Source organism: Heterocephalus glaber, unplaced genomic scaffold (genome assembly GCF_053883595.1).
Source record: "Heterocephalus glaber isolate CG9 unplaced genomic scaffold, H.glaber_assembly_v1.0 deba00001608, whole genome shotgun sequence".
NCBI classification, from domain to species: domain Eukaryota; kingdom Metazoa; phylum Chordata; class Mammalia; order Rodentia; family Bathyergidae; genus Heterocephalus; species Heterocephalus glaber.
In genome coordinates, this window is record NW_028258379.1 from 37,506,528 (window position 1) to 37,533,725 (window position 27,198).

General features: G+C 47.7%; 1 protein-coding gene across 18 annotated transcripts in view; it reads left to right on the forward strand.

Moving 5' to 3' along the window:
• Evl (Enah/Vasp-like) overlaps positions 1-27,198 on the forward strand; it is a 145,329-nt gene that overhangs the window by 86,547 nt on the left and 31,584 nt on the right. For 16 of the 18 annotated variants that reach the window (XM_087195572.1, XM_087195575.1, XM_087195578.1 and 13 more), the window contains exons 2-3: positions 16,267-16,435; positions 25,975-26,152. In XM_087195572.1, coding sequence (XP_087051698.1) covers positions 16,267-16,435; positions 25,975-26,152 — 347 coding nt within the window. Of the gene's footprint in view, positions 1-2,787; positions 2,825-16,266; positions 16,436-25,974; positions 26,153-27,198 lie in introns of those variants that run through there. The other 2 variants (XM_087195573.1, XM_087195585.1) reach the window with 2 other exon arrangements.

A 27,198-nucleotide genomic window follows, 5' to 3' on the forward strand; every position in this document is an offset into this window, starting at 1 on the left:
TTTACATAAAATATTAGTCCTCACTTGAAAAATTATTTGCTTCTGAAGTTGTTTCACCGGTTTACTTCTTCAAGTCTGGTTCCCTTCTTGGATGCTTGAGGAAAGTGTCACTGCTCCTGTCTGTGTCTGAGGATGCTGAGCCTCTGCAAAACAGGCTCGCCCATGGCAGCAGGGCCACGGGGAAGGACTAGAGCTGGAGCCCCAGCACCTCCCCCAGTGATTCTCCCAGGATGCCCTGGGCTCCTGAGAGCCATTTCCGAGTGTGAGTCCAGGTGATGGGCATCAGGTGGAAGTGTCCCGACCCCTCCTGGGCAGCCAGGGAATGCGGCTCTCGCCTCCAGCACGCAGTGCCTGGCCAGGCCAGGGATACTCCCTGTTTGTGTCATTTTGTATTTCGATGACTTTATTTCTGTTCCTTTTCTATCATCTTGGTCATTTTCCTTCAGCTGTAAAGGAAAATGGATGGCTGGGGCTGTAGAAAACAGAATGCTTCCCATGCAGAAGCAAGCTGTTTTCAGTTATAAATTATGTTGTGAGACGTTTGGGTGGCTTACTCTGTCCTGTCAGTTACTGATGGCAGAAAACAGTGTGAGAAGTAAATGAGGTGGAAGCACAGCAGTTTATTTAAAGGCCTTTTACAATGTAGAAATCTGCGAAGTCTTCATCCGAAAAGCACCTTGGACACTAGCAACAGTAGAGCAGCTGATCAGGGACACTAGAATAACCCTGCTGTGCCTTTTCATGCCATCCCCGTATCTCATTGAGGGAAAGATGTATTGCTGTACGCGATGACGTTGAAGTCTGAAACTACTGGCCTAGTCCAGCTCTCAAGATCCAGATTTAGGACATGACTTGTCTGTGGGGCGTGGCTAAACTAGGACAAAAGCCCAGTTTTCTGGTGCCACACTCCCTGCAAGGCCATCTGCACTTGTCCGTGCAAACAGGCCCACAGCCTGACACCACGGTGAAGGTCCCTGCAGCCACCCTTCCTGTGGGGAGATGAGGATGCCTTGGTCTGAGTTGCCGAGGCATCTGTGGTGGGCTGCAGGGACTTCCTGTCATGGAAGAGCACCTTCTCAGCCTGGCCCAGCCACTGCCAACTGAGTAGCATCTTCTGAGCACCTGCCGAGGCAGGAGCTGGAATTCTCCTGAGCTCCAGGCAGTACACTGCTGTGGTTGCATTGCGTCATTAATTCTCAGGACACTGCTGAAGCTAGCAAGTGTAGGGACGAAGGGAGCTTCCCTCCCCTCCACAGGCTCCATGACTAAGTCTTGAAGATAAACTGACAAGAGACAGCTTAAGAGAAGAAAGTGGCACAGACCTATTATCATGCATGGGGCATCACATGAAGGAAAAGTGAGCACCAGAACCCAGGGAAATCCAGGGATTTAGATGTCCTCTTCGTAAAGGCAAGGAGAGGGGATAGTAGGCAGCACAGGGACACTAGGTGTCTCTAGGAAGAAGAATGGGCTGGACTAGGTAGGTCACAGTTTCTCAGGGCCAGGAGTGAGAGTCCAGTGTGTTCTTCCTCTGGCTTAAGTAGCCCTGATGGGGAATCTTGCAAGATACCATTAAACCAGCAGTGCTGTTAAGTAGCCCTGGTAGACAGGAATTCCAGGGAGGATTGCCATGACGGTTGGTTTTATCTGGAGAATCTGCTTTTAAAGGGCAGAGGAGACCCAGGGGAAGCCTTTCTTGTGCATTGCTGCTCCCTGCAGTGTGAAGTCATTGCACGCCTGTGTGGCATGTTGGGGGAGGGGTGTTCCCAGGACTTCTTCTCATGTACTGTTCACAAGCACACTTCTGTTTCATAGAGGAAGAAACCAAGACAAAGGAGGAGAGCGGAGCTTGACAAGAAACACAGGCAGGGAGGGCTAGATCTAGGCCTGGAGCTCAGTCTCCTGACTGCTGATACTGTGCCTCCTGCCCTTACTCGAGCAGTGAGAGCCGGCCTCTGCCCTCAGGATGCGTACTCTCAGAGGTGAGGAGCTGCTCAGCTCGAGGCCACACAGCAGACAGGAAGGGATGGCAGGAAGAACAGCAAGAGTTGAGAAGCTGGGGCTGTCAGGAAAGACTTCAAGGGAAAAGCAGCCTCTTGCGCGAACTTTGAAGGACAGGGAAGATTTTTGTAAAAAGGAACCAAGCAGGTATGCATGTCAGCCAGGGGTGCTCTCCGTGCTAGACAGGCAGAAGAGCCGAGTGAGCAGTCTTGTCCTCTCAGCAGGTGTCAAGAAATCCTAAGCAAGAGCTGCGGAACCGCTGCCTTGGTGGTCCCATAGGGGCACATTTACCCTGTGACCCCGCTGGTGACCGGAGGCAGCCACATAAAACAATGCAGATGAAAACACTGGGAAACTGGGAATGTAGCTCAGAGGCGCAGCACCTGCCTGGCAAGTGTGAGGCCCTGAGTTCAATTTCCGGTATCAAAAAAAAAAGAAAAGAAAAGAAAAGATTGGGCGGTGGCTGCAGAGAGGGACAGTTACTGAGCTGAGATGGGAGCACTTCGGCAGGCTTAGGGGTCAGAAGAGAATAGAGGTGGATATCCCCTGAATAAGGGAAGAGTGGAGGAGGCGAGGGTGGGGGAGTCGACGGGCCCTACCGAGTGGGGGACTGAGGTTGCCGTGCCTGTGGAGGGTTCTCAGCAAAGGGAGAGGCATCTGGGACACGCCTAAGGAAGATCACTCTGGCTGCTGCGTGCTATTGGCTGGCAGTGACCAGGCAAGGGGTGAGGTGGAGAGGGGTAGCAGACACGAGAAGGACGGGCACCTGGGACCTCCAGATAGAGCTGCCGCGGGTGTGGGGAACACAAGTCCGGTGACTCAGGTAGGTGGTGGCCCCTTCAGCCACAATAAGCGAGGCCTGACACAGACAGCTGCAGAGCTGGCCGGGGAAGCCCCGGGCTGGGCCCTGAACAGAACAGGCAGAACAAGGCTGGCCTGAGGAGGAGCTGTCTTTATCGTGCTTTGGATTTCTTTCTAAAGCACAGGTTACCTTCTAACATACTGCAGAGCTTCTGGACGTATTATTGTGTCATTATTTTTGTTATTTGTTATCTGTCTTCACCCCTCTAGACTAAGTTCCAGGAAGGCAAGAATACTCATCTGTATGATTCCTCATGTGTCCCCAAGTCTGAAACATTGCCTGGAAACACGTTTATTGGCTTGCTGAGTTTCACTCACTGCTTTTGCTATCTGGTACTGGAGATACTGGGCAGCCATAGCTGCTTCTCACTGGAGCTTCTGGTGTCACAGGTTAGAGAGGAGGCCAGAGAGAGACCTGTCACTGCTCTCAGGCAGTGATGGAACCTGGGCATTGGGCAGCTGGCCGCCTGGACACAGTCATCCACACTGCTTCCCCTGGCCCGATAATCGTTTAGGTGTAAAGGTGTAAAAAGCCTCACATGGCCGGTCACCCAGAGCCCCTCTCACCCATGCTTGTGCCTCTGTGGGGTCTGAGGACAGTGGCAGGTCTCTGTCCCAGAGGCTGGTGACAGAAGAGGCCCTGAGATCTCATAGTCAGTGTTCTCCCAGGATCACCTTTCCCTAGAGGTATGCAGCCCTGTCACTGGGAGAACTTCTGAAACCTCTCACTCCTGCATCCCGCAGGACCCAATGAGCTGTGCATGCGCTCAGACAACACCACTGCCAAGGGTCTGTATCCCTCATGAGATCGCATTAAGGGCCTGGGGTGCTGGCAGAAGACTTGAGGACTGATCTGGCCGGTGGCTTGCCTTGTGAGCCCACAAGAGAAGAGTGAGGCAGCTGCCCTTTTGCAGGCGCTGGGTGTTAACTACTACGCCAGGTGCCTTATCTGTGTTGTACATAGCAGGTCTGGGGGTTACCCCTTGCCTCTCCGACCCAAGGAACCTGAGGTGACGTTCACCTGATGTGATAGAGCAGGTGCCTGTGTAGCATTCTTCCCAAATTTAATCAGAAACAGCCCAGAGTGGTGGCAGCCTTCAAGACAAGGGGCCTGAGAGCTCCACCACAAAGGCCATTAGCAGCAGAGGAAACACAGCCTAGCATCTAGCCAAGGAGTAAGCAGACAGCCCCAGCATGTGCGGGGCAGAGTGGAGGCTGGGCCCAAAAGCAGCCAAAACCTTTTCTTGGGAAACATGAGTAACTTTTATACTCTGTGTTAGATTTATTCAGAAATTATTGATTTTCTTTGGTGTAATAATGGTATTTACATTATATCAGAATTTATTTATTTTGCAGTACTAGGGATTGAACCCAAAGCCTTCACGCAGAGCTACATCTGCAGCCTTTTTTTATTATTTTATTATTTGAGAAAGTTAATTTTATTTTTTTGTGGTGCTAGAACTCAAACCCAGGGCCTTACACATGCTAGCACATGCTCTACCACTAACTGCATCCCCAGCTAGAACGTCCTTATTTTATAGAAATGTATGGTCAAAAACCTAGGACTGAGGTATCATGCCTGCAACTTACTCTCCAATAATTCGGGAAAAAAGAGACAACTCACATGTGGCACAATGCTAACCTGGGCAAATTTAGATGAAAGGGACAGTGGTTTCCATTGTACGTTTCGGTAGGTTTTTAAATTTTCAAAATAAAAACCTGGAAGGAAAACAGCTTCAAAATAATAAGAAAAGGTTGGGTGGGGTTTCCTGCTTTGCTGAGTAGAGCAGAGCTGGGCACCATGACACACACCTGCAATCCCAGCCACTTGGGAGGTGGAGACAGAAGGATCGCGAGTTTGAGCCCAGCTTGGGCAATTTAGCAAGACCCTGTCTCGAAAACTAGGGTCAGGGATTTAGCTCAGTGGTTTCGCCGCCTGCTGCGCAAGCGCAAAGACTTGAGTTCGATCGCCGGTACCAAGAAAAAAAGAAAAAGAGGGTCAGGGAAGTAGCTCAGTGGTAGAGCACCTACGGGCTCAATCCCCAGCACTCAAAAAAAAAATAAAAGTAGAGCAGAAGAAGCCCCTTGTGCGACAGACAGAAGTAAGGGCTGCTGTTCGGCCGGGCACTCAAGGCTGGGCCCCCAGGACCCATCTAAAAACAGTTGCTTTAGGTGCTTTGTCAACTGCGCCATTGTGGAACTGGGATGAGTGTGAGACAGTTTCCTGGTTCCTCTGGAGTGGGTGTGAGAAGGGGTGTGGCCCTGGGTGACTGAAGAGGCACTGCTCCAACACCCCAGTCTCCGCTGCCTTCCCAGCACGCTTCCCTTATCTCATGTGATCCCTTCCCTCCTCTCCTTGGAGAGTCTGGCTTCTCCCTCAAGCAGCCCCCAGAACCCCTGAGCAGAAGTAACTGTGTGCTCCTCGGCCCAGATGGCACCTTGCACACCCCTCACGCGCAGGACCTGGGCAGTGTGGGCTGCGTGTGCACGTGTATCTTCACCTGGAGGTCACAGCTTGTAGCCAAGGGATGGTAGAGTTTCACTTAAGTACTATGTGCATGGAGATATATTTCTCAGTAAATGGAGTGTTTCCTTGGTTTATTTTTTAAATGAGTGCAGGAAAAGAGAAGGAAAACGGAGTTGCTTAGCACTCAAGAGAGTCATGGTCCCTTTTCCCCAGTGAAAAAAAAAAAATCTTTGAGAGCCAAGAAATACAACACTCAGCAAGCTCAACTAGCTTAAAAGCAAGCACTCATTCAGATATTTCCTAGGAGATCACTGGGTCCCAGCTACTGGAGCCACAGAAATGAACCGTACTTTTAAAAAAGAATCAAAAGCAACCTGTCCCATAGGGTTCATGTTCTAGTTGCGGAGAGAGAAATAAACAGTGGCCCAGGACAGTGGTAAGTAGGGCCAGAGTGGTGAAGAGAAGGTTTGCAACACGCTCTTGGGTGTCAGTCAGTGAGCAGCGCCCCCAGCAGTGACAGGTGTTGACAGCCAGAGAAGCATACAGGGCTTGCAGAGTGGAGATTCCCCACAGGGAGGCCTGGGGGTGGCCCACCAGCCTCCCAGAGGACCTGGGATGCTCCACAAAGACCGGACCCCAAGCCTTGGTGACTGCCACCCTATCCTTCTGGGGAGTTGAGAGAACCAGAGGTAAAGACGGCTGCCCACAGAAAGCGTGGTGCTAGCTCCACCAAAGGCTTCCTGCACGGAGTCTGCCTATTTATTCACACTGATGTTCTCCTGTTCAGGATGGTGTCTGGGTGCTAATCACGTTTGGAAATTGCTGTGTTTCCTGTCTCATCCAATCTGGAGCTAGTTTCAAAGATAGTCCAGCAGATCATCCCCCTTGTCTTACAGAGCCCAGCCTCACTCCCCTGAGATTGGGTGGCTATGTGCATCTTCCACACACACCCCGCTGTCTGCATAGGACAGAAAGATAGCGGTCAGACAGGAGCAGTTGACAGAGGAGCCAAGGGAGCCCACAGGGACATCTCCAAGGGGAGGCAGCCAGAGTGGGATGGTGGGAGCAGAGCAAGTGGACATGTGAGAGGGGCACCCTGGGGAGACGGGAAGGAAAAGCCTCCGGATGAGGTCCCAGCTAGTGGTCTGTCTCGCCCAGTGTGACATCGAACAGGTCACTCAATGTGAAGTGGGACCTCGTGGCAATTGTTTTGAGCTCTTGCAAAATCTTGCCAGGGATCCTATGAACTAGCAAGTGATGTGCTTCCAGAGACTGGAACTGGGCATGAGTGAGGACTCTCGTTTCCTTTCCCTGTGGCTCCTGGCCTTTGAGGGTAAAGAGCCTCTCAGCCCATTCTGAGCTCCCAGGCGGGCTTTAGTAACCCCTGCGGTCTCAACCCAGAGGCTTCCTCACCTGTGGTCTGAGCTGCTTCAGTTCACTTTTGTTGCTTGCATGCTGAAATGAGCCAGTCAGGCTTTGCACACTACCTAGCAGCCTGGCTCTTTCTGCTTGGCTTTAGAACTCACTGGCTTGTCAATTCTTTGCCAGCTACTAGGCCCAAGGCTGATGGGGGGCAGGCTAGCTCAGGGGGATATGGGGGACCTGATGCCTCAGACATGGCCTGCCCTCAGGAAGTCCCCTGCCTTGGGAGTCAGATAAGCTCTAAATAGCTTGAGAAAACACCAGGCTCTTGGAGTTCGGCCAGGGACCAACACACATACGGAGCTCACAGACTGCTCCAGGCAGGTTTTGGCACCTGCAGGTTATCTTGTGTCTTAATCACTGTAGAAAAATACTGATGTTTTTATTATCTCTGATTTATAGATGAGAACTCCCAGGAAACCTGGTAGCTTTCCTCCTCTGGCACTCTTTCGTACCCATTTTGCAATTGCCTGTTTGCCCTGCCAGATTGTAATGTTCAGGGCAGATACATGTCACATTCAAAGCAGCTTACCTCACTCTAGTAGTTAATAATAAATGGGAAAGAATGGATAGGTCTTCTCTGCGGGTAGTGACTCTTTACCTGAGCTTTGGAGGAAAGATTCAAACCTCTGGATATAGGAATGAGAAAAGCATCTTGGGAAAATTTTTCATCCTGATCACTTAAATAATACCAGGGAAGTCATTTTGATGGGCCGTTATCAGGGGGCTGTTTTTACTGCCAAACCCAGTTTTCCACCAGGCTACGAAGAAGGAAGTTCCCTGGGACCAACCCAGGAGTCCATCCGTCTGTTGTCCTGGATCTCTGAGGGCAAAGCTCTGGGACAGGACCTGCAGCCTAAACCTCTGGTCAGCACTTGGGAGAGCCTGGCAGGAGGAAATGGCCTGGCCCTGGAGCAGAGGGAACTAGAGTAGACAGTTGCTGCGGACCTTACAGGAGGGGCTGTCAGGTTGGTTGGCACAGTTGTGACACTGGGGCTCCAGGAAGGGCTGTCCGACTTCACCTGGGGCTTCCTGAAAGAGGTGACCGAGCTGGGTGTGGCAGCTCACATCCTAATCCCTGCTACTCTGGTGGCTAAGGCAGGAGGGCCACAAAATCAAGGCCATGCTGGGCAATTTAGCAAGACCCTATCACAAAATAAAAATTTTAAAGGACTGATAAGTGAAATAAATAGGACACACATCTGTAAATTCTGAATAGTTTCTCTGGAGTGAAAAACTAAAAGTGCAAGTAAGGATCAAAATGTATAATTGATATTGTGAAATAGGAAGAAAAGGTCTGAAGGAACAGGAGAAATGGGAGGGGCAGGGGAAAGGAAAGAAGGGAAAAGAAAACATATGAGAAAAGGAAAAAAATGGAAACAAATTATTTGTAAATAGGGAAGGGTGGAGGGGGTGAAGGGAGGGCCAGAGAATGGGGAAAAATACGAACCAAGATACATCATGTAAAGGTACAAGATCCAAATGATGAATGTAACTATATTGTATACTAAAATGTACCAATAAATAAACTTAATTTTTAAAAAAATTTTTTAAAGGACTGGGTATGTAGCTCACTGGTAGAACACCCATGGGTTTATCCCCAATACCAAAAAAAAAGCTAACATTGATGTCTACAAATAAGTAGGAATGACCAGGAGGGTGGAAGAAGGGAGGGGACAGCGTGAGCCAGGGCAGAGGCCACAGGGAGCAGGAGGATGTGTTCAGGGCTCTGAGTGTTTCCACAAGACTAAGCCTAGGTTAGGGTCTGCCGTGCACAGACAGGCAGGGCTGGGGCAGGAAGATGAGGAAAGAGAGGTGTGGACAGCTAAAAGGTAAGATAGTATAGAGATAAGGAGAAGAGGAACAGGGAAGATAAATAATCCATCTGAGCTCATAATAACTAGTAAGTGGCAGCGCTCCCAGTGAGGGCAGGAGAGTCCAACTTGCGTTTGATGAAGGTCTTTTTGGTGACGTGCCGAAAGGCGAATTGGAGGCCATGAGACTTGAACCAGAGGCAGGAGGAGCAACCAGAAGACTGCTGAGGTCTAGATGAGAAATAAGAAGGGCGAGGACACTGGCAGCAAGGAGGGAGGAAAGCAACTGACCTGCAGGGTGTCTGAGAAGCCGAAAGAGGGCCTGTCAGTGACACAGAGGAATTAGATTCTGCAGGGACTCTCGAGTTTCAGATGTGGCCTCAGGTATCTGTTGTTACCATTTCCTGAAGTAGGAAGCAGTGAAAACAAGGCTTTCTGATAGAGCAAGTTGAATTTTGCAATATCTGAACTACATCCATCCAGTAGCTGGGAATATGGTTCTATAGCTTAGAAGGAGGCAGAGGATCAGAGCACATCGATGTAGGGTTTGTCAGCATATTGGTGATCGTGTAAAATATGGCCATGGGTGAACGAGCTCATGAAGAGATTTGAAAGCCATTGTTTCTTAAGATTAGTTCATGCACTGTTTGCATCAGAATCAGCAAGAATGTGTGTCCCAGTTGTGCATGGTAGTACACACCTGCAATCCAAGACTTGGGAGGCTGAGGCAGGAGGATTGCCATGAGGCCAGGCTGGCTACATAGCAAGACCCTGTCTCAAAAAAAAAAAAGTATTCCCAATAGAGACACCCAGGGATCTGAGAGTTTGGTTTTAATAAACACTTTAGCTGATTCTTACAGTGCACACAGTCTGGGAACCATGAACAGAGAGGGTGAAAAGGGAAGAAATTCTAAGAATTTTGCATTTGAGAAATACCAAGATTTAAGTGGCTTTCAAATCAGTTTTGGAGCAGGTACCCGTTTGAGAACGCAGGAAGGCCTACTGCAGAAGTTTGCACACTTCACTTTTGCAAATTATTTCAGAGGATTCTTAGGTGTTTTAAAGCCTTTCCTTGGCCCCAGCTTAAGGACCCTTGATAGATGAGTAGGCAAAGACCTGTGGAAGAGGCTGAAAAAGAAGCTAAGTGGAGAGCTCGGAGTGTGTAAGGTGGGGAGTCAGCCAGGAGAGGGTGTCATCAGCAGTGCTGTAGTCACTGAGAGGCGTCAGGGGATCTGAGAGCCCAGCACACCCTGAAGAGGTGTTTCAGGGTAGTGGAACAGAAGCCAGGTGTGCTGGAGAGTGAAGGAGCCATTTGGAAGTGGAGAAAGGAAAAGCAGCAGCTTGATGGAGGGCAGGAAGCTGGAAGGGAGCTATGGGAGGCAGGCAGGACAAGCTCCTGTCTGCTCGCAGGTTTCTATTTGCTGTATCCCCGAGGTAGTTACTATGGTGAGAGATAAAAGAAAATGTGGTGATCCCAGGAGGGCAGCCACCTCTCCCTGGTGTACAGGGACTGTCCTGGTTTCAATGCTGAATGTTCTTCCCCCAGGAAGCCACTCAGTGATGGGAAAATGCTGATTCCCAATCAAATCGATCTCCCAAGAGAGAGTTGTGTCCGAAGGAAGGCACCAAGTTAGGGAATTGGGGCTGAGCAGGACCACTGTTCTGAGAGAGGGAGGCACTGGTCCTCTTCTTTCGGGTGAGATCCGAGTAGCATGGGCTTGAGGCCCACAGCAGCAGAGGGGGCAGTCTGCACTTTCCCAGACGCCCCAGGAATTGGCTGGGAGCCAGCCCCTGCCCAAACCAACGTGGGTCTTTAGAGGCCGCAGACGGCCTTGGCAACCTCAGCCTGCACAGCAGGCCACCCTCAGAGCTGTGGTTCCCTGACACCCCGTCCTAGGCCTGGGGGAGATGGAGAACACTGATGGTAATCTGGGACAGATGCTGTTAGCTGGCAGCACTCTTTCTGAGAAGAAGTGGGATAGGATCGTAAGTGGAATGTTCCCATGAACACATGATCATAAATGCACTTTTTCCCACAGTCCTAGAGGCATTTGCTTCACAGTTATTACTGTCTGCAGCACAGAGGGCACTGAGTTTACCAAGGAGAAAAGGATGGAGTCCCTGCCTTCATGGGGCTCACAGTTGGGTTGGATGGATGCTGGGGAGCAAGACAGAGTGGAAAATGCAGTGGTGGAGGCAGAAGCGAGCACACTCAGCAGGAGCCAGGCTCTTCCCCCATAGCTCCAAGTCCCATGTGTTTCCCAGGCTGAGCCTCTGTGTGAGACCTGCACCACTCTGTGGACGTCTGCCTTATGGATTCACACTTTTCAAGGTTTTGTAGTGAGTGCCTTAAGAGATGCTCCTAAGGTGGGAAGGGATTCGAAGCCAGCTGTGCATGGGAATGAGCAGGTCTAAAATAGAGTGTCCGGTTCAGCCCATGAGAAATGAGGAAACCTTGTTCCTGGCCATGCAGGAGTGGTAAAGTCTAGCACCAGGGGAACCTGGAGCCTGCACTTTTCCAGAAAGAGACTGAGGTTTGAAGGCCTGCTGCAGGCTGCTGGCGCTGTGGGGGGTCCTGGAGTGTCTTCCTGTAGATGCTTTCCATCTCCAAATGCATCAGTGATTTCGTACATGAAGCCCAGGAATACCCATAATTAGCTTTCAGAGTTGTGTGCAGAAAGTGTGAGATGTGTTTTGCCTTTGCCCCTTTGAAGTGAGAGATTTCCACAGATATTTAGCAGTGACCTGTGGTCTAGCAAAGCTAGGCACCAGACCAGCGATAGGACAGACTGTGCCTTCTCCCTTCTGCCCTTGCATACCTAGCCCGGTGCTAAGCTCCTACCAGAGCTAAATGAGTATTCCCACTGGCCTGGGTGCCTCTGAGGTCACAAGAGGTCCTTGAGTACAGATGAGGAAGCCAGGGGCCAGGGGCCAGAGTGCCATGCCTCTCCTCCAAGCTGATGAAAGTACAGGCTAAAGCCTTCTGAGAAGTTTGTCTCGGTGCCACAGGGAGAGAAACCAGAGTCTAGAATTTTTTCAGGGGCACAAATACCTGTACAAAAGCCAAAGATAACAATGGAATTAGGCAGCTTATTCTACAAGAGCTTTCTCTCCAGAGAGAAGCACTAGTCAGAGAACCCCAGGGGCTTCTAGGGGGAAAACGTCCATCAACCTGGTATTCAGCAACATACTACACCAACCAAACCATGCATGTGACTGATCTCCTCTTGCCAGTACAGACACACTCATCACTTGGTCATTTTGATCAAATAAAAGAAGCCCATGCTATCAAGAATACAAAAAAGAATAAATGTTGGTGAGGCTGCGGGAAAAAGGAACTCTTCTACTCTACTGGTGGGAATGTAAACCAGTACAGCCACTATGGAATCAATATGAGGTGTCTCGAAAAACTAAAAGTAGAACTACCATATGACCCAGCTATACTACTCTTTGGTATATACCCAAATGAATTAGTCACCACACTTAGGGCTACCTGCGTGCCCATGTGTATTGTGGCACAGTTCCCAGTAGCCAAGACATGGAACCCACCTAGGTGCCCATCAGTGGACGGATAGGTAAAGAAAATGTGCTGGATTATTTTTCCATAAAGCGGAACAAAATTATGTCATCTGTGGGGAAATGGGTGGAACTAGAGATCATCATGTGAAGCAAAATCAGCCAGACTCAGATAAGCATTGCTTGTTTTCACTAATACATGGAATCAGAGAGAGAGAGAGAGGTTGAATTTGATTCTGTTCTTGTCCAATTTGGTATATTCAATTATATATCAAATATATATATATATAGAGAGAGAGAAATGGGATGTAAATGATCAAATGTTGTATGTATGTATGAAAATATCTCATTGAAACCAATACATTTTAAATTAATAAGAACTAATAATATATTTTTAAAGGAAATAAAATAAAAAGAACAGGAAGACTGTAGGAGATCAAGGGCCTCCCAAGGCTCATCCTTACCATTTTCCTTTCCAGCTTCACCGTCTTCATTAGAGCCAAGGGGTGGGTGCTCTGAGGCACATCCACAGCTGCCTGAATTTTACAGGGACTGTTGGGAAGGAAGTAGAAACAGTCTTTTTTATTCACCAAAGAAAATTTTTTATGAATGTGGCTTTTAAAGTAGCTCATGCATTAATTTATGCAGCAAGTAATATTTCTAAGGAGAAACTATCAAATTTCCTCACAGGATAACTGACTGGGACAGGAGCTCTTGATGCCTGTTGAGTGTGTGTAGTTCAGGGTTTGAGCATTCATTCAAGTGAAGTTGTTGAGAAGACGGTGGAACATACAGAACTCAGAGAAAGTGACCATGCTGGATACCAGTAGAGAGTTTATCAAAACAATCAAAAAATCTAAAGGGATAATAAGCCCAGGTTAGCCAGACAAATCATAAGTAGTGTAAATGTATATTTTCTTGCATTTATGTTTTGTTCATGGCAATAAAATAAGCAGAGACAGATACTATTCAAACAGGAGGGGGAAAAAGCTCTAGGGGTTTTGGTTAACCACAAATTTAATTTGAACCTGAAGTGTTAAAAACAACAGCCAAAAAAAAAAAAAAAAAAGGAACCTGTGGCTATTACTGCACCAACTAAAATAGTTATTGGTGTTTAAGTCCCTAATAGGCGGCAGCCCAGCACAAAGTATTTTATTTGTACGTCTCTGTTCCTAACACCGCCGAAAGGCACGTAAGCTTCACCCACCGAGGGACTGTGGCTCTTGCATACCTCATGGTTCCTCCCTCTGCCTCTGCCCAGGCTGCTGTCTCCTGCCCCTAAAATCCCACATCCGCTTCCTGAATTCACCTAGGGGTTGAATGTCTTCGTCTTTTAGCACACAGAGCATTTCCTTCAGAATGTCTCTCATCTCCCCCAGCCCCTCCTGGCGGGCCAAGTTTTGTAATTATTTGTCTGACTTCCTGAAGAGCTGTGAACCCCTGCAGGCCAGGACTGGCCTACTCCTCTGGTTCTTGTCTAAATGTAGCTTGACTGGCTAGCATCTGTGTTTGCCAGCCTAAAGCTAAAATATCATGTCCACTTTAGGACCCAGCACTAGACATGAATGTGGCCAGTCAAGGACTCAATAGAGAGGGCTCCTGGGATGGCCAAGGGACGGGTAGTTTTGTCGTGTGGATAATTTACGGAAGCACCAAGATAGCCGTTTCCATTGCCCGCTGGATTGTCACCAGCTATCCACTTCCGCTCTGTAACTCTGGACAGCAATGAGTAGAATGTCACATGGAACAGCTGACCATGAGTGGGCCATTTAGGAGAGTAGTGAGTTCTGTTCCTTGTCATTCAAAGCCCCAGTGCTGTAATCAAAGCTGCAAGAGGATTAGATCATCCAGGCTTCATTTCAGCTCTGGGAACCACCAGTGAGCATTCACTGGACACCTGCTGTATGCCAGGTGCCAGAGCAGAACAGAGAATGGGACGGCCATACTCCTGCCTTCTGCACTACAGCAGTGTATCATTTTGGGTCTCCCAAAAAGCAGATGCTGAGACCCTGCAGACAAGTTGCATGGAAAAGACTTAGTGGGAAAACCTCGGTGGAGGTGGCCAGGAGAGCCTCAGGCCATGAAGTCTCCCCAAGGAGAGAGGGCAGGAGGATGGGCATCTCAGACCACAGCACAACCCTGAGAAAGAGGTCAGGCTGACAGGCAGAATTCCTGTCAGGTGGAAGGGCCCCTGGCTGGGCAGTGATGGGCCAGTGCAGTCCCCCTGCCCTGTCTAGTCACCAGCCCGGAGCATCCGCGGAAATGCACACCCTCAGTGCACATGTGAAGGGCTGTTGGTCAGCGCCACCCCCAAAACAGGTTCTCCTGAGGAGGCTGAAGGGCACACTGCTGTGGCATTGCCCTATCACATGGTAGATTTTTGGATACCCACCCTCGGGCCCCGAATCATCAGGAGGGCTTCATGGTCACAGGCTGGCAGGTGGCAGAGCTGGGATCCCAACTCAGATCCCTATGACTTCATAAAATTGTCTGGCTGACTGGTACCATCATGTCGCTCAGGATCTCTCTAGCCCTGGAGAAGTATCTAGAGCACATCATCACTCTGACCAACTGAGTATCAATAGCAGGGCCAAGGGTTAGCCCATAACTTGGTTTATGGTTAGTCTATGTTGGGATGATGTCTTTGAACCAAAGTCTGACTGACTGTGTGCAGCTTCCCCTGATTTCTATTAGATTTCCTGACCAGAGAGATCTGGGGGAGGGACAACTCCTCTTAAGCAAAACCTGCAGTATAAATAAAAAGCAAATAAAAGAGAGATAATAGGAAGTAGGGAAACAGACCTTTCTCAAATGAGAAGGGGATCGGGCTGGGGATTTAGCTCAGTGGTTCTGCCTCCTGCCTTGCAAGCGCGAGGTCCCGAGTTCGATCCCCAGTACAAAAAAAAAAAAATGAGGAGGGGATCAAGATATGTAGGGGAGGGAAAAGGACGGAAGATGTACTGTGTACATGTGCCAGCTCCACACAAGCACTGTAACAATTATGAGCTACAAACATGTACTGATACAAATTTTAAAATAAAAAGATACAATGGGGCCAGGGATTTAGCTCAGTGGTTTAGCTGCCTGCTTCGCAAGCCTGAGGACCTGAGTTCAATCCCCGGTACCAAAAAAAAAAAAGATACAGCAGTCCAGGCCCTGGATCACAGAAGCAGTCAGTGCTGTCCCTTGAGCACTCTCATAGACATATTGTTAGTTTGTGGTAACCTCTGCACTGCAGCATCCACAGTCTGAGCTACAGAGGTTCTGAGCAGGCACCTCTGGAATCCTCAGGAACCCGAGACACTGGCCAAGTCGCTGAGGAGAGAAAAACCACTATTTCTGTCACCCAGTCCCCACAGGGCTGGGAGAGGGATCTTTTGCAACTATTTCGGACCCCTGCCTTCTTAAAGATGGTAAAGTGAACATAATTTGGCTTCTTGATTGCCTGGCTTCAACATTACGATTATTCCTTGTACACACTTTGTTTCTCTACCGTTGCTTCTGAATATTTGGGTTTGGACTTTGCAGTCTGTCATTGTCTTTAGATGACTGATGTCCCCACTCCCCACTGTGGTCAGTGTCTCCCCTTAACAACTGCACCTCACTCTTAATTCCATGTATTCATTTTAGTGAGGACACTTTACCTCTCCAGGGCCTTCTGCTTGCTTCTTCCCTGGTTTTCTGTCATCATCTGAATAGATGAGGTTTGCTCTGCTCAGCAAATGCTTTACGATATATTGAGCGTGTTGTTGGATTTTCAAAAAAGTATTCTGTCATATGCTCTAGAGTCAAACAGAACTGATTGGAAATCACTCATTTCATCACTGAATACCTGTGTGGACTTGCATCAGTCTTTTCCGACCTCTGAGCCACTGTCTTCTCACCTATAAGATGGTAGTAAGTCGCCACTGAAGTTAGGAAGCGTGAGTGTCTTACTGCAGTGCCTTTCCCCCGCAAGCAAAGCTGGGAGTCTTTTCCAAGCTGTTCAAGGTTTGGCACCAAACTTCCCCTCCACTCCTCGTGGTCTCTGGAGAAGGCCAGGCAGCGTCTATAGACAGCCGGAAGCCCTAGCAGTCAGAACGTTTCTTTGTGTCAAGTAGGCACTGGCCTCTGTCAGAAAAGAGCAAAGCCAGCTTTCATCATTAGAGCTGAGGTTAACACTTTGGTTTTTTTCTTGCTCTGCAGTGAACAGAGTATTTGCCAAGCCCGGGCTTCCGTGATGGTCTACGATGACACCAGTAAGAAATGGGTACCGATCAAGCCTGGACAGCAGGGCTTCAGCAGGATCAACATCTACCACAACACTGCCAGCAGCACCTTCAGAGTCGTTGGAGTCAAGCTGCAGGACCAGCAGGTGAGTCCTGAGGCACAGGCTTGGGTGGGACCTAACCCTGAGGGAAGAGCTCAGTATTCGGAATCTGAGGGCTGTGTTCACATTCTGACTCTGGCTTCGGATACCATGGTATGAGACCTCAAGCAAACCATCGTTCTGAATGTCCATTTCCACGTCCATCACGAGGAGACGGTACTGCGCACCCTGCCTTCTCTACCGTGTTCTTGTCAGATTAGCATAAAACAGTGGATGTGGAAAAGCTTTGAAGTGCACAAATGTTTTAGTCTTAGCTGTGTGTATATATCTACCTGTAAGGTAACTATTAAGATTTTCAGTTTACCAGTCCCTAAATCTTACTTTGGAAGAGTATCAAATTGGCTGGAGAAGTGGAATCGTTTCTCTCCCTGCTCCTGGTAAATCAGAAGAGATGGTGTGTGAATGCGCCCTGTAAGTCCCTGTGCGCGTCCAAGGTAAAAACCCGTGTTCACCACATCGTGAGTGTCACACACATCACTGGGGCAAAGCAGTCTGATGTGACAGAGACTAAAATGGGACATGAAGATTCAGGCTGACTGCTCACCCACGGTGACAGTGGTGAGTGCCTCAGTCTCTCCCTCCAGCTTCTTCTTAGAGACTGATCAGGGCATTTTTAGCAGTGAAGTTAACAGGGCTGTGGCTTTAGCACTCATGAAAAACCCTACATAAACAGCATCTCCAGGAGCTTCGGCTAAGCTGAGGGGCTGGCTACCTGCTGCCCCTGAAAGAGCCTGCATGCTGGCAGTTAGAAAAGAGAACAGATGGGCCGGGGATTTAGCTCAGTGGTTACGGTGCCTGCCTTGCAAGCTCAAGGTCCTGAGTTCAAGCCCCGGTACCAAAAAAAAGAAAAGAGAACAGAAACCTGGGTTCTGTTTTTAGTGTGACCTATTGAGTGGGTTTCTCCTTGGCCAAAATAGCCCTATTTAGTTTCACATTCTGTAGCTAAACAGGACATCCCCATTCAAGACCCCTGATACAAGGCAGTCTAACCCTGAATGCTTGGTACCTCCAGAGGGATCCCTTTCCCTTGTTGTCAGGCCTTCATGGTATGAAAGTTTTCCTAGAAACCTGTAGGAACTGCTTCCCTGTCCTTCTAGTTTACTGGTTCCAAATCTGCACACTGTGCCAAGAAGGCTGTATAGAATCCTTGGCCCCGGCCAGGGATGTGCTCAGTGGTGCTGCCCCTGCCTGGCAAGTGCAAGGTCCTGAGTTTGATCCCTTTTTCCGCAAAAAAAATTTTTTTTAAATTAAAAAAAGAATCCTTGGCCCCAGTTATGGTGACAATCAAAAACATCTCACAGGGCCGGGGATTTAGCTCAGTGGTTTCACCGCCTGCTGTGCAAGCGCAAGGACCTGAGTTCGATCCCCAGTACCAAAAAAAAAAAAAATCTCACAGACTTCCAGAACACTCCATGGGAAGTAGGGGGCGGGATACAATCACCTTGGTTGAGAGCCTTTGATCCAAGACCCTTTTCACTTGCTGTAAGCCAGTCATGGTTGTGCTCAGCTGTAGTCCCAATACTCAGGAGGCTGAGGCAAGAGGATCACTGTGAATTTGAGGCCAGCCTGAACTACATAGTTAGACCCTGTCTCAGAAAAAAAAAAATTCATCCTTTACCTGCTCTAGTTCCTGAATCTAATGGTGTTCCCTAAGTAATTGCTTCTATTGTGATAAGTTTTCCATTCCTTTCATGCCACTTAGTCACCTCCAGGGCACACTGGGAAGACAGCAGGGTGTGGTGGAAGGGCAACAGACTGGAAAGCACCTGTTCTTAACCCTCACTGCCCACTTTAGAGGAAACTACACATTGAGGAAGAGGCCTTTTCCCACACAGAAGGACAGGCTATGTTGATTCTGTAGAGATCTCCTGGAGTCTGACAGAGAAGTAGCAGACATAGCCTTTGTCTTAGTTGCTTTCATCATTGCTGCAACACAATAGCTGACACCCACAAATTAAGGAAGAGAGGTTTATTTTGGCTCCCAGTTTCAGAGATCTGAGTCTATGCATGGCCAGGCAGCTCCAAGGGGAAAAACTGCCTGATGGAAGGGCCTCACCTGATGGCACCAGGAAACAGTGAGAGAAGGGAGGAGCCAGGAAAGGAGAGAAACCCTTCTGGGTCATGACCACCTCCTACCAGGACCACCTCCTAACAGCAAGTCAGCTATGCTGTCCTCACAATCCAGTCACCTTCCAAAGATGAGATTTTTGAGGAATGTTTTAGATCAAACCATAACAGCCTCCCACTTGGAACTGCGTGTTCAAGAGACAGGCTCCTTGCGAGTGGATGAGACTGTCTTCCTCATGGATGGGGCATGTTGGCTAGGAGCATAAAAGTAACTCCTGGTTAAGGAAGGCATTAGAGAAAGTGGGAGGAACTGTGATCCATAATGACTTTTCAGGACCTTAGGAGAAAAAGATTGGTGTTCACATTTCCAGTCATTATGGACCACTATCCTCAAACGGTCAAACATTTTAAGAGACAAAGATTCCTAGTCCTATAAATAATTGGGGATATCTTATATATTTAATGTTCTTTATGGATTATGGAGCACTTTTCTTTTCTTTTCTTTTCTTTTCAGTACTGGGGATTGAACCTAGAACCTTTGCCCTGAGTTATTTCCCCATCCTTTTGAGACAGGGTCTGGGCTCAAACTTGCAGTCCTCTGGTGTCTTTTTATGTCTGTTATTTCGTTCTCCCAATAACCCTGTAAGGATAATGATGTCACAATTATCATCCTCATTTAAATTCCCAAATAGGTAGATAGAAAACCCAAAGCTCATTTGTGGAGAAAAGGACAGATAAGTTACAGTACTATTAGCCAAGGTCTAACCTGACTCTCACATTGAGAGAGAAAACCCTAAAGGATTTTTAGTTGAGACTGAGTGGTGGCTACCAAATATTTTATTGAGTTTGCTGGCTAAAGTAACAGAAGTGATGTGACTAAAATTAGTGAATTGATAGCAGTAGAATAGCAGGGTGAGTTAACAGAGGTGAGTTAACAAAAGGAGGAGGACCGTAGTCCTGCTCTGCACTGGACCAGCCACCCTCAGCCAGAATGTTGGGGCCGAGCCTGGGTGACACACACTGCAGTCTCCAAGGAGGGGGACTGAGGGGTCTGAAAGCCTTGTGGTACGCAGGTCAACAGAAGGAGGAGAAGAGCTACCTACTGGAGGAGAGAGAAACTGAAGAGGGCAAAGCCACATTTTTCAACTCTGCCATGCAGAGGAAAATCGCACTTTTCTTTTCTGGTACCAGGGATCAAACTCTGGACTTTGCACTTGTGAAACAGGCAGCAGCACCACTGAGCTAAATCCCAGCCCGGAAAATCCCACTTTCTACATGTGCCCTGGAGAGCAGGTCTAGCAATACTGTGTGGACGGCATATGAGGAAGATCTGGACTGAGGAAGGACTTTTACCAGGGCCCATGGTCTGGGTGCAGCTGTGCACGTGTGTTGAAATTTAATCCCCATTATGAAATATTGGCAGGGGGTGGGGATTAACCCAATGATGGTGTTTACAGGCAGGGCTTTCGGGGCTGCGTGGGGTTAGATAAGGGCGTCACCGTGGAGCCCCTGACTGAATCCTTGTTTGAAGGGATCACACCCACATGCTCCCCGAACCTCCTGGGACTTTGCCAGCAGGATGCTGTCATCAGACGTGGGCCCTGATCCCCTGGAACTGTGAGCTGAAGAAACCTCTTGTCTTCATAAGGTTAGCCTATAAAGTTAGGAATTTTGTTATAGCATTGATTCTCTCTCTCTTTTTTTTTTTTTTTGGTACCAGAGATCGAACTCAGGACCTTGGGCTTGCAAGGTGGGCATGGTGCCACTGAGCTAAATCCCCAGCCCTTGTTATAGCAATGAAAAATGGACTAATATACAAGCAGACTGTTCAAGAGTGCAGTGTGCTACGTGGTGGGCCCGTGAGGCTACCCAGCCTTTTGGTAAGATTATGAGAAAGGCATTAGGAAGAGAAAAGCTTGACCAGCCTGTAGTTCTGCTCTTTGTGGGGCCAAGTAAATACATAGGATCTGGAAGGTAGTTTACCACCAAGTTTCTTTTTTTGTAAAGGACTTTTAGCTGTTTTTACTCAGAGGCCTCAAGAACATATTCGACAGTGTTTGTGGTTGCAAGAGCTTCCTTTAAAAGAACAGGAGAAGCAGTCCTACACTCCCCAGAATAAAACATATGCAAACATCGCGATAATGGGCTCCTATTCAGAAAGTGCAACGTTTTAAAATAAGTTTGTCCTTCAGCAAGTATCCAAATCAGTCCTGCCAAACCTTGGAGAGTAATTTTTGAGATACAGCTGGTTAGAAGAGGTTGAAGTTTTAAAATTGAAAAAAGATAAACTTTATGAACACAAACCCAAAATATTGGCATGGTTATATTAATATCAGATAAAAAAGCACTTCAGACAATAAGTATTACTAAAGAGAAAGACTGGCTTTTTTTTTAAATCAAACTCAGGACCTTGTGCTTTCGAGGCAGGTGGCAGAACCACTGAGCTAAATCCCCGGCCAAGACTGGCTTTTTTAATGATAAAAAGGTCAGTTGAAAGGGAAATCTTAAATTTGTATTCATTTAATAAAATATGTTCCAATAATAGAAATCAAAGAGGACCAATTTAAAGGTTTTGAGAAATAGACAAATTCAGAGCCATATTTGGAGATTCTAATTTTATCACCAAGGCACAGACTGAACAAGCAAATGTAAATAAGAAAAACATCAAAATATGAATGACATTGTTCACCAACTTGACCAAATTTACATTTGTAGAAACTACAGCCAGCATCTGTACAATATACATTCTTCTCAGTATATAAAACACTGACCAAAATAGACCATATGCTAAGCCATAATACGTCTCAAATTAAAAAGGATTAAAATCAGGCAGGCACGGTGACTCCACCTGCTGTTCCAGCCAGTCAGGAGGCTGAGATGGGAGGATGCTTGACCCTGTGAGCTCAAGACCAGACTGGACAACACAGCAAGATCTTCATTTCAAATTAGAGGGGAAAAAATCAGTAAAGTTTATAGAAGAAAATATAGGGAAAATCTTCATGCTATTGGGGAAGGCAAAGATTATTGGATAGGACACAAGAAACGTTACAGAAGAACAAAATTGTTGTTGACCTTCATTACAATAGAGTTTTTTTCATTAAAAGACAACATTAAGAGAATGAAAACACAAGCTACAGAGTGAGAGAGGATATTCACAATACATATATTTAAATAAGACAACGCACTCATGAAAAATTATATACAGAAGTCTTACAAATCAGTAAGAAAGAGACATACTTTCTTTTCAAAATTGGGGAAAAGGGCCGAGGATTTAGCTCAGTGGTTTCACTGCCTGCTGTGCAAGCACAAGGACCCGAGTTCTATCCCCAGTACCAAAACAAACAAACAAACAAAAAACAAAATTGGGGGGAAAAAAACTTGAAGAAAAGAGCAGTGGAACATAAGAAATGGCCAGTACCTGTGTGAAAGGTCTCTACATTGTTGATCATCAGAGAAATACAAATGAAAAGTACGATGAGCTAGCACTACACACACTGAGGGGCTTATGTTTAAAAGACTGGCAATACCAAGAGTCATCAGGCGACCTGAGCTCCCTTCGTTCCTGGTAGACGTGTGAATTGATATAGCCTCTTCGGAAAACTGACTGAGCCCACTAAACTAAATACACATGTACCATGTAACCCTCTCCTGGGTGTGTCCCAGGAGAAAGGAGTGCCTGTGTTCACTAAAAGACACATATGAGAATATTCATAGCAGGGCCGGGGATTTAGCTCAGTGGTTCCACCACCTGCCTCACAAGTGCAGGAACCCGAGTTCGATCCCTGGTACCAAAAAAAATTCATAGCAACTCTATTCATAATAGCTGAGAACTAGTAACTGTCCAAATGCCCATCAACAAGAGAAAGAAGAAGTCATTTGTGATTTAGAAGTGGAACACATGTAGCAACCAAAAAGATTTAAATACTGTCATATGCCAGAAGATGAATCTCATAGACCTTGTACTGAGTGAAAGAAGCCAGAGGCAAAAGAATATGTGCCATATGAATTCATTTTTGTGTAGTTCAAGAAGAGGCAAAAGTTAATGATGGTGATGGAGTTCGGAAACATAGTCATCTCTGCAGGGTCATGTTAGGAGAAGGTGTTGAAGCTGCCACATCCAAAAGTGGACATGCGATATAACACAGGGTCCTGCGACTCATCCTAATCAGAGTAAACAATGGGACAGAACCTCAGGTAGATGCTGAGGTCATAGCTGTTGGCCAGTCAGATCTAGCCAACAGTTAATACAGGGCACCTCTCTGCAGATGGTCAAGTGACGCCTTGGTTTCTCCTTCTTTACAGGTGATTTGGAAGTACTTTTCACGGGTAAAAATAAGTTTTTAAGTGGTTGTATCCACCTCATAGTTCTAGTTGTAGGAATATATCCTATAGAAATACAAGATTTATAATATTATCTTCATTTTATAAATGAGGAAACTGATGTACCTTGTCCAAGGTTACTCAACTGAAAAACAGTAAAACCAGGATATTAACCTAGAACGCTTTGACTTGACACACTCTGCTCATCCCTGATACCTAGCAGCATCACTGTCTTGAGCACAGTCCTGTGCTGTTCTGGGGCATAGTGTCCATAGCAGCTGGCAGCACTTGGTCAGCAGCACCAGATTCCAGGTGTAGACAGAGCAGGGTGGAGGCCCAGGAATGTGCAGGCAGAGAGCAGTCAGTATGGCCAAGAACCCAGAGAACTTACAGAGCAGGGACATGTCCCCTAGAAGGGTGCCACTGCATTCTCAAAATTTAACACCCTAAAACCTCCCACAGCAGAATCAACTGATGAGGCTCCAGGGCTTGGGGTTAGGGAATCATAGGAAGAAGGATTTCAGTTCGTTCTACTGGCAGTAAGAAGCAGAACAGAGCCATAGACTGAAAATTTGGACCCTAAATCCAGCTCTCCTATTAACTCACTGTGTAACTTTGAACAAGTCATTCATTCTCCCCCCGTTCAATTCCCCAGCTATAAAAAGAGAAGATGGAATTGCATAATCCTTAAGGTCCCTTTGATTCCCTCTAGTGATTCTGCTGGTCACACTTCTCCGTATTCTGGATGGGCACTTGCCTCCTCCCAGAACCTAGTCAGCCAGAGATTGCGCATCACCAGATTCTCAAGCTCATTCCCCTAACACCCCTCAAATAGCTGGAGACAGTAGTGGTGACATAGCCAAGAATCTTCCTTTCCTCTTGTCATTTCTCAACCATTCTTGATATAAAGTGATTTCTAGGCTTTCCCCGATTTAAAACATTTTCTTTTGGCTTGTTCCATTTTGCTAATGTCCACTAAAAGTACAGCAAAAACAAAAATACTTGAACACAGAACTTCCAGTATCTATTTAGCCGGGCAGAGAAGAGCTTATAAAAATAGGTTCTTGTCTGTCTTTTTCTGCCCACTTTACCACTGCTAATATGTCCTCTAATCTCAAGAGGACATCTGGTGTCAACCATGGTCACTTTCCAGCTCTTTCCATGCATGTACTCCCCAAAAGCCTCCAGCCCTTTCCCTGATGATCCAGAAGTAAGCGTAATCACCTCCACTCAGTTATTTTGCTTTATCTGTGTATGCAGGTAAATCTCTACTCTTAGTACAAAGAGCGAAAAATAGAAACCACACAGGAACATCTGTGTACAGATGTTGCCAAAATATCTGCCCATCAGTATGTAACAGTTCAATCAGGTCATGAATGTGTCTGTGCAGGTGAGCTGGTATCCCTGCCCTCTGACACCCCAAGAGCATTTCCTGATGGGGCCACAGCAGAGAGCTGTCCTCAACCTCAGCTCACAGAGCCCTGGAGCCTCAAGGCTGGGTGAGACCTGTGTTAGCTACTTTTCTCCCTGCTGAGACAAAATACCGACACCCAGAGTTAAAGGAGGAGAGGTTTATTTGGCTCACAGTGTGTAGAGGTTTCAGTCCATGGTCTGCTGGCTCCAAGGCAGGGTGGCAGGGCAGAGGGCATCGCCGAGGAGAAACAGTTCATGGCGGACAGAAGGCAGCAAGGCGACAGACAACAACAGCAGCCCTTTTTCTGCCTCTTATATTCTATCCAGTCTACCCACCCTTGGGGCGGGTAGCACTCACTCCCTTAATTCTGGCATTGCACCGTGAGTCAATCCCAGCATCCCATCCTTCATCCCAGCAGTACAAAGCCTAGATCCAGCCACATATGACTGCATGAGGTTCGAGGGACATAGAGACACAAGCCATGATAAGACCCGAGAAGGAGCTTGTCTGTCCCTCTCCTGCAGCAAACTCTGTCCATCACATGCCTAACTACTGGCCACCTAGCCTCATCAGATACTGCCTGCCTTCTCTGTGTATAAAGACCTTATTGTATCCCAGCTGAAGTTCTGTGATGCTAGACCATTCGACTCCACGCTTGAGGGTTAGAGCAGCGGGATGTGGGCCCACCCTGCTGGGCCTTCTCCATCCCCCACTGCCTTCCTGAGCTCCACTTACTAAATGCAGTTTTCAAAGCCATTCTTTTTATTTTTTAACTTTTTCTTTTTTCAGTGCTAGGAATCAAACCCAGGACCTCACATGTGCTAAATGAGCTCTGTACCACTAAGCTACACCTTCAGCTCAGTAATTCTCTTTCATATGTCCAGAAGAGTAGTTTAGGGACCAGATAGGTCTGGCTGCTATTCGGTCCACTTGTCTTTCCCTGACAGGCCTGGTGTTGCTTCTGGCGGTCAGTTGATAGTTGTTATTTGATTAATATAAAGACATTAATAATGCTGCATATTTGTGTAGCATATTAACTTTTCCAAGTTATCCTTTTAGCTAATAACTTTTGTGTGTGTGGTCCTGGGGATTGATCCCAGGGCCTTCGCACTGAGTTACATCCCTAGCCCCCTTTTTAACTTTGAGACAGGGTCTCACTAAGTTACTCAAGCTAAGCTAAAACTTGCAATCCTCCTGCCTCAGCCTCCCAGAGTGCTGGAATGACAGGTGTGAGCATTTATGAATGCACTCCTAGGTACTAAACATCATGTAGAAGCCCACGGGAGGCAGAAATATGCGTTACAAGAGTGCGCTCTTCAGGAGTCTCTGTCTAGAAGATAAGATGCGAGTGAGTGTAGGTAAGGTGTGTGTCACAGTGTGCTCTTCACAGTTGCTCCAGGAGGCCATCGAAGCCGGCGTGATTATGCCCATTTGATGATTGGAGAAAGCGAGCCCCAGAGGAGTACTGTGGCCGCCTTTCCTGCAACCTGACTCCCAGCTCCGGCCACACAGCATTGTTACCTAAGTGAAATGAGGAGCTTCTCAGGCCCTCACTGGCTATAGATTTTGGTCTGAAAATGTGCCTGCCCGCACTTTCCTCTTCTTCAGACTCCATCCCCAACCTGCTGCTGTGTGGGGGATATGATCTCCTTGGCCGCTGCAGCTCCTCCCAGCTCGCTTACATTTTACTTATTTACACACATTTCTCTCTTTTCTCCTCCAGGTTGTGATCAATTATTCAATAGTGAAAGGGCTGAAGTACAATCAGGCCACGCCAACCTTCCACCAGTGGCGAGATGCCCGCCAGGTCTACGGCTTAAACTTTGCCAGTAAGGAAGAGGCAACCACGTTCTCCAACGCAATGTTGTTTGCCCTGAACATCATGAATTCCCAAGAAGGAGGTAAGCGGGGCTTGGGCTTGGCCTGTGGCCCAAACCCTTTCTTGTCCCACCCAGGCCCCCGAGCCTCTACTTCTCTGCGTCCTAGCCCTGCCACTGCATTGAGTGACATTCCGTGGGCCCTCAGAGAATCCTGCCACCTGACTCTGCGTTTAGAGAGATGTGAGCAATAGGAAGGAGAAAAATGAGTTTGTGTCTCCGACCATGCATGAGATCGGGAGTACGGACACGCTCCTAGGGCTCTGCCCCACATCAGCTGTCCTACCCATATTCTAGAACACGTTTGCCAGCAATGAGAGAACAACTGACGGGTTATTCTTGAATTCAGTTATTCATGTTTAACAAGTGTTTACTAAATAGTGTAGGAAACTGGCTAGGCAGGATAGATGAGAAGTGAGCGAAGTCCTCCCCCTCGAGGTACTTAGTATTTTGGGGCAGACAAATTCCTAAATGGCTAACTCTTAATGTACCCCAAGAAGTGTCTAATGAGGGTGCATGCAAGGTACTTGGGAAACAAGAAAGGAAACCAGGAACTCGACCCTTCTGGGCCACCCCAGGAGGCAGCAGTGGTGGCACTGGAGCTGGAGTCCTGAGGGTTAGGACTTCCAGAGGCAGCAGTGAGAGTGGGTGTCCAGGGCAGAGGAGCTGCTTGGCAGAGGCCGGAGACAGAGGGGATGGGGGAGCTCACACGTGCTGGGAAAGCAGGTAATGCAGCGCGTCTGGAGCCTGGGCCACAGGTAGGAAAGAGGCCAGAAGTGAGACTGGAAGGGCGGGGGCTTGTGCTGTGGAAGTCCGCACAAACCTGCAAGACCTGGGGTAAGCTGGATACTCGGTATAGACAGTGGGAGTGGGGCTGGCAAAACCTTGTGAGCAGACCGGTTAAAGCAGAAAACCAAAACTACATGTGGCTTTTATTGGACATTTGCAATGGTAGCTTCAGAGGGAGGACTGAGGCCTTCCTGTCCCGGGTTTCTTGATCCCTACAGACATGGTCCTGCAAGTGGCTGGGATCTTACCTCGGGGTAGACAGTGGTTAGGAACTGGCATTG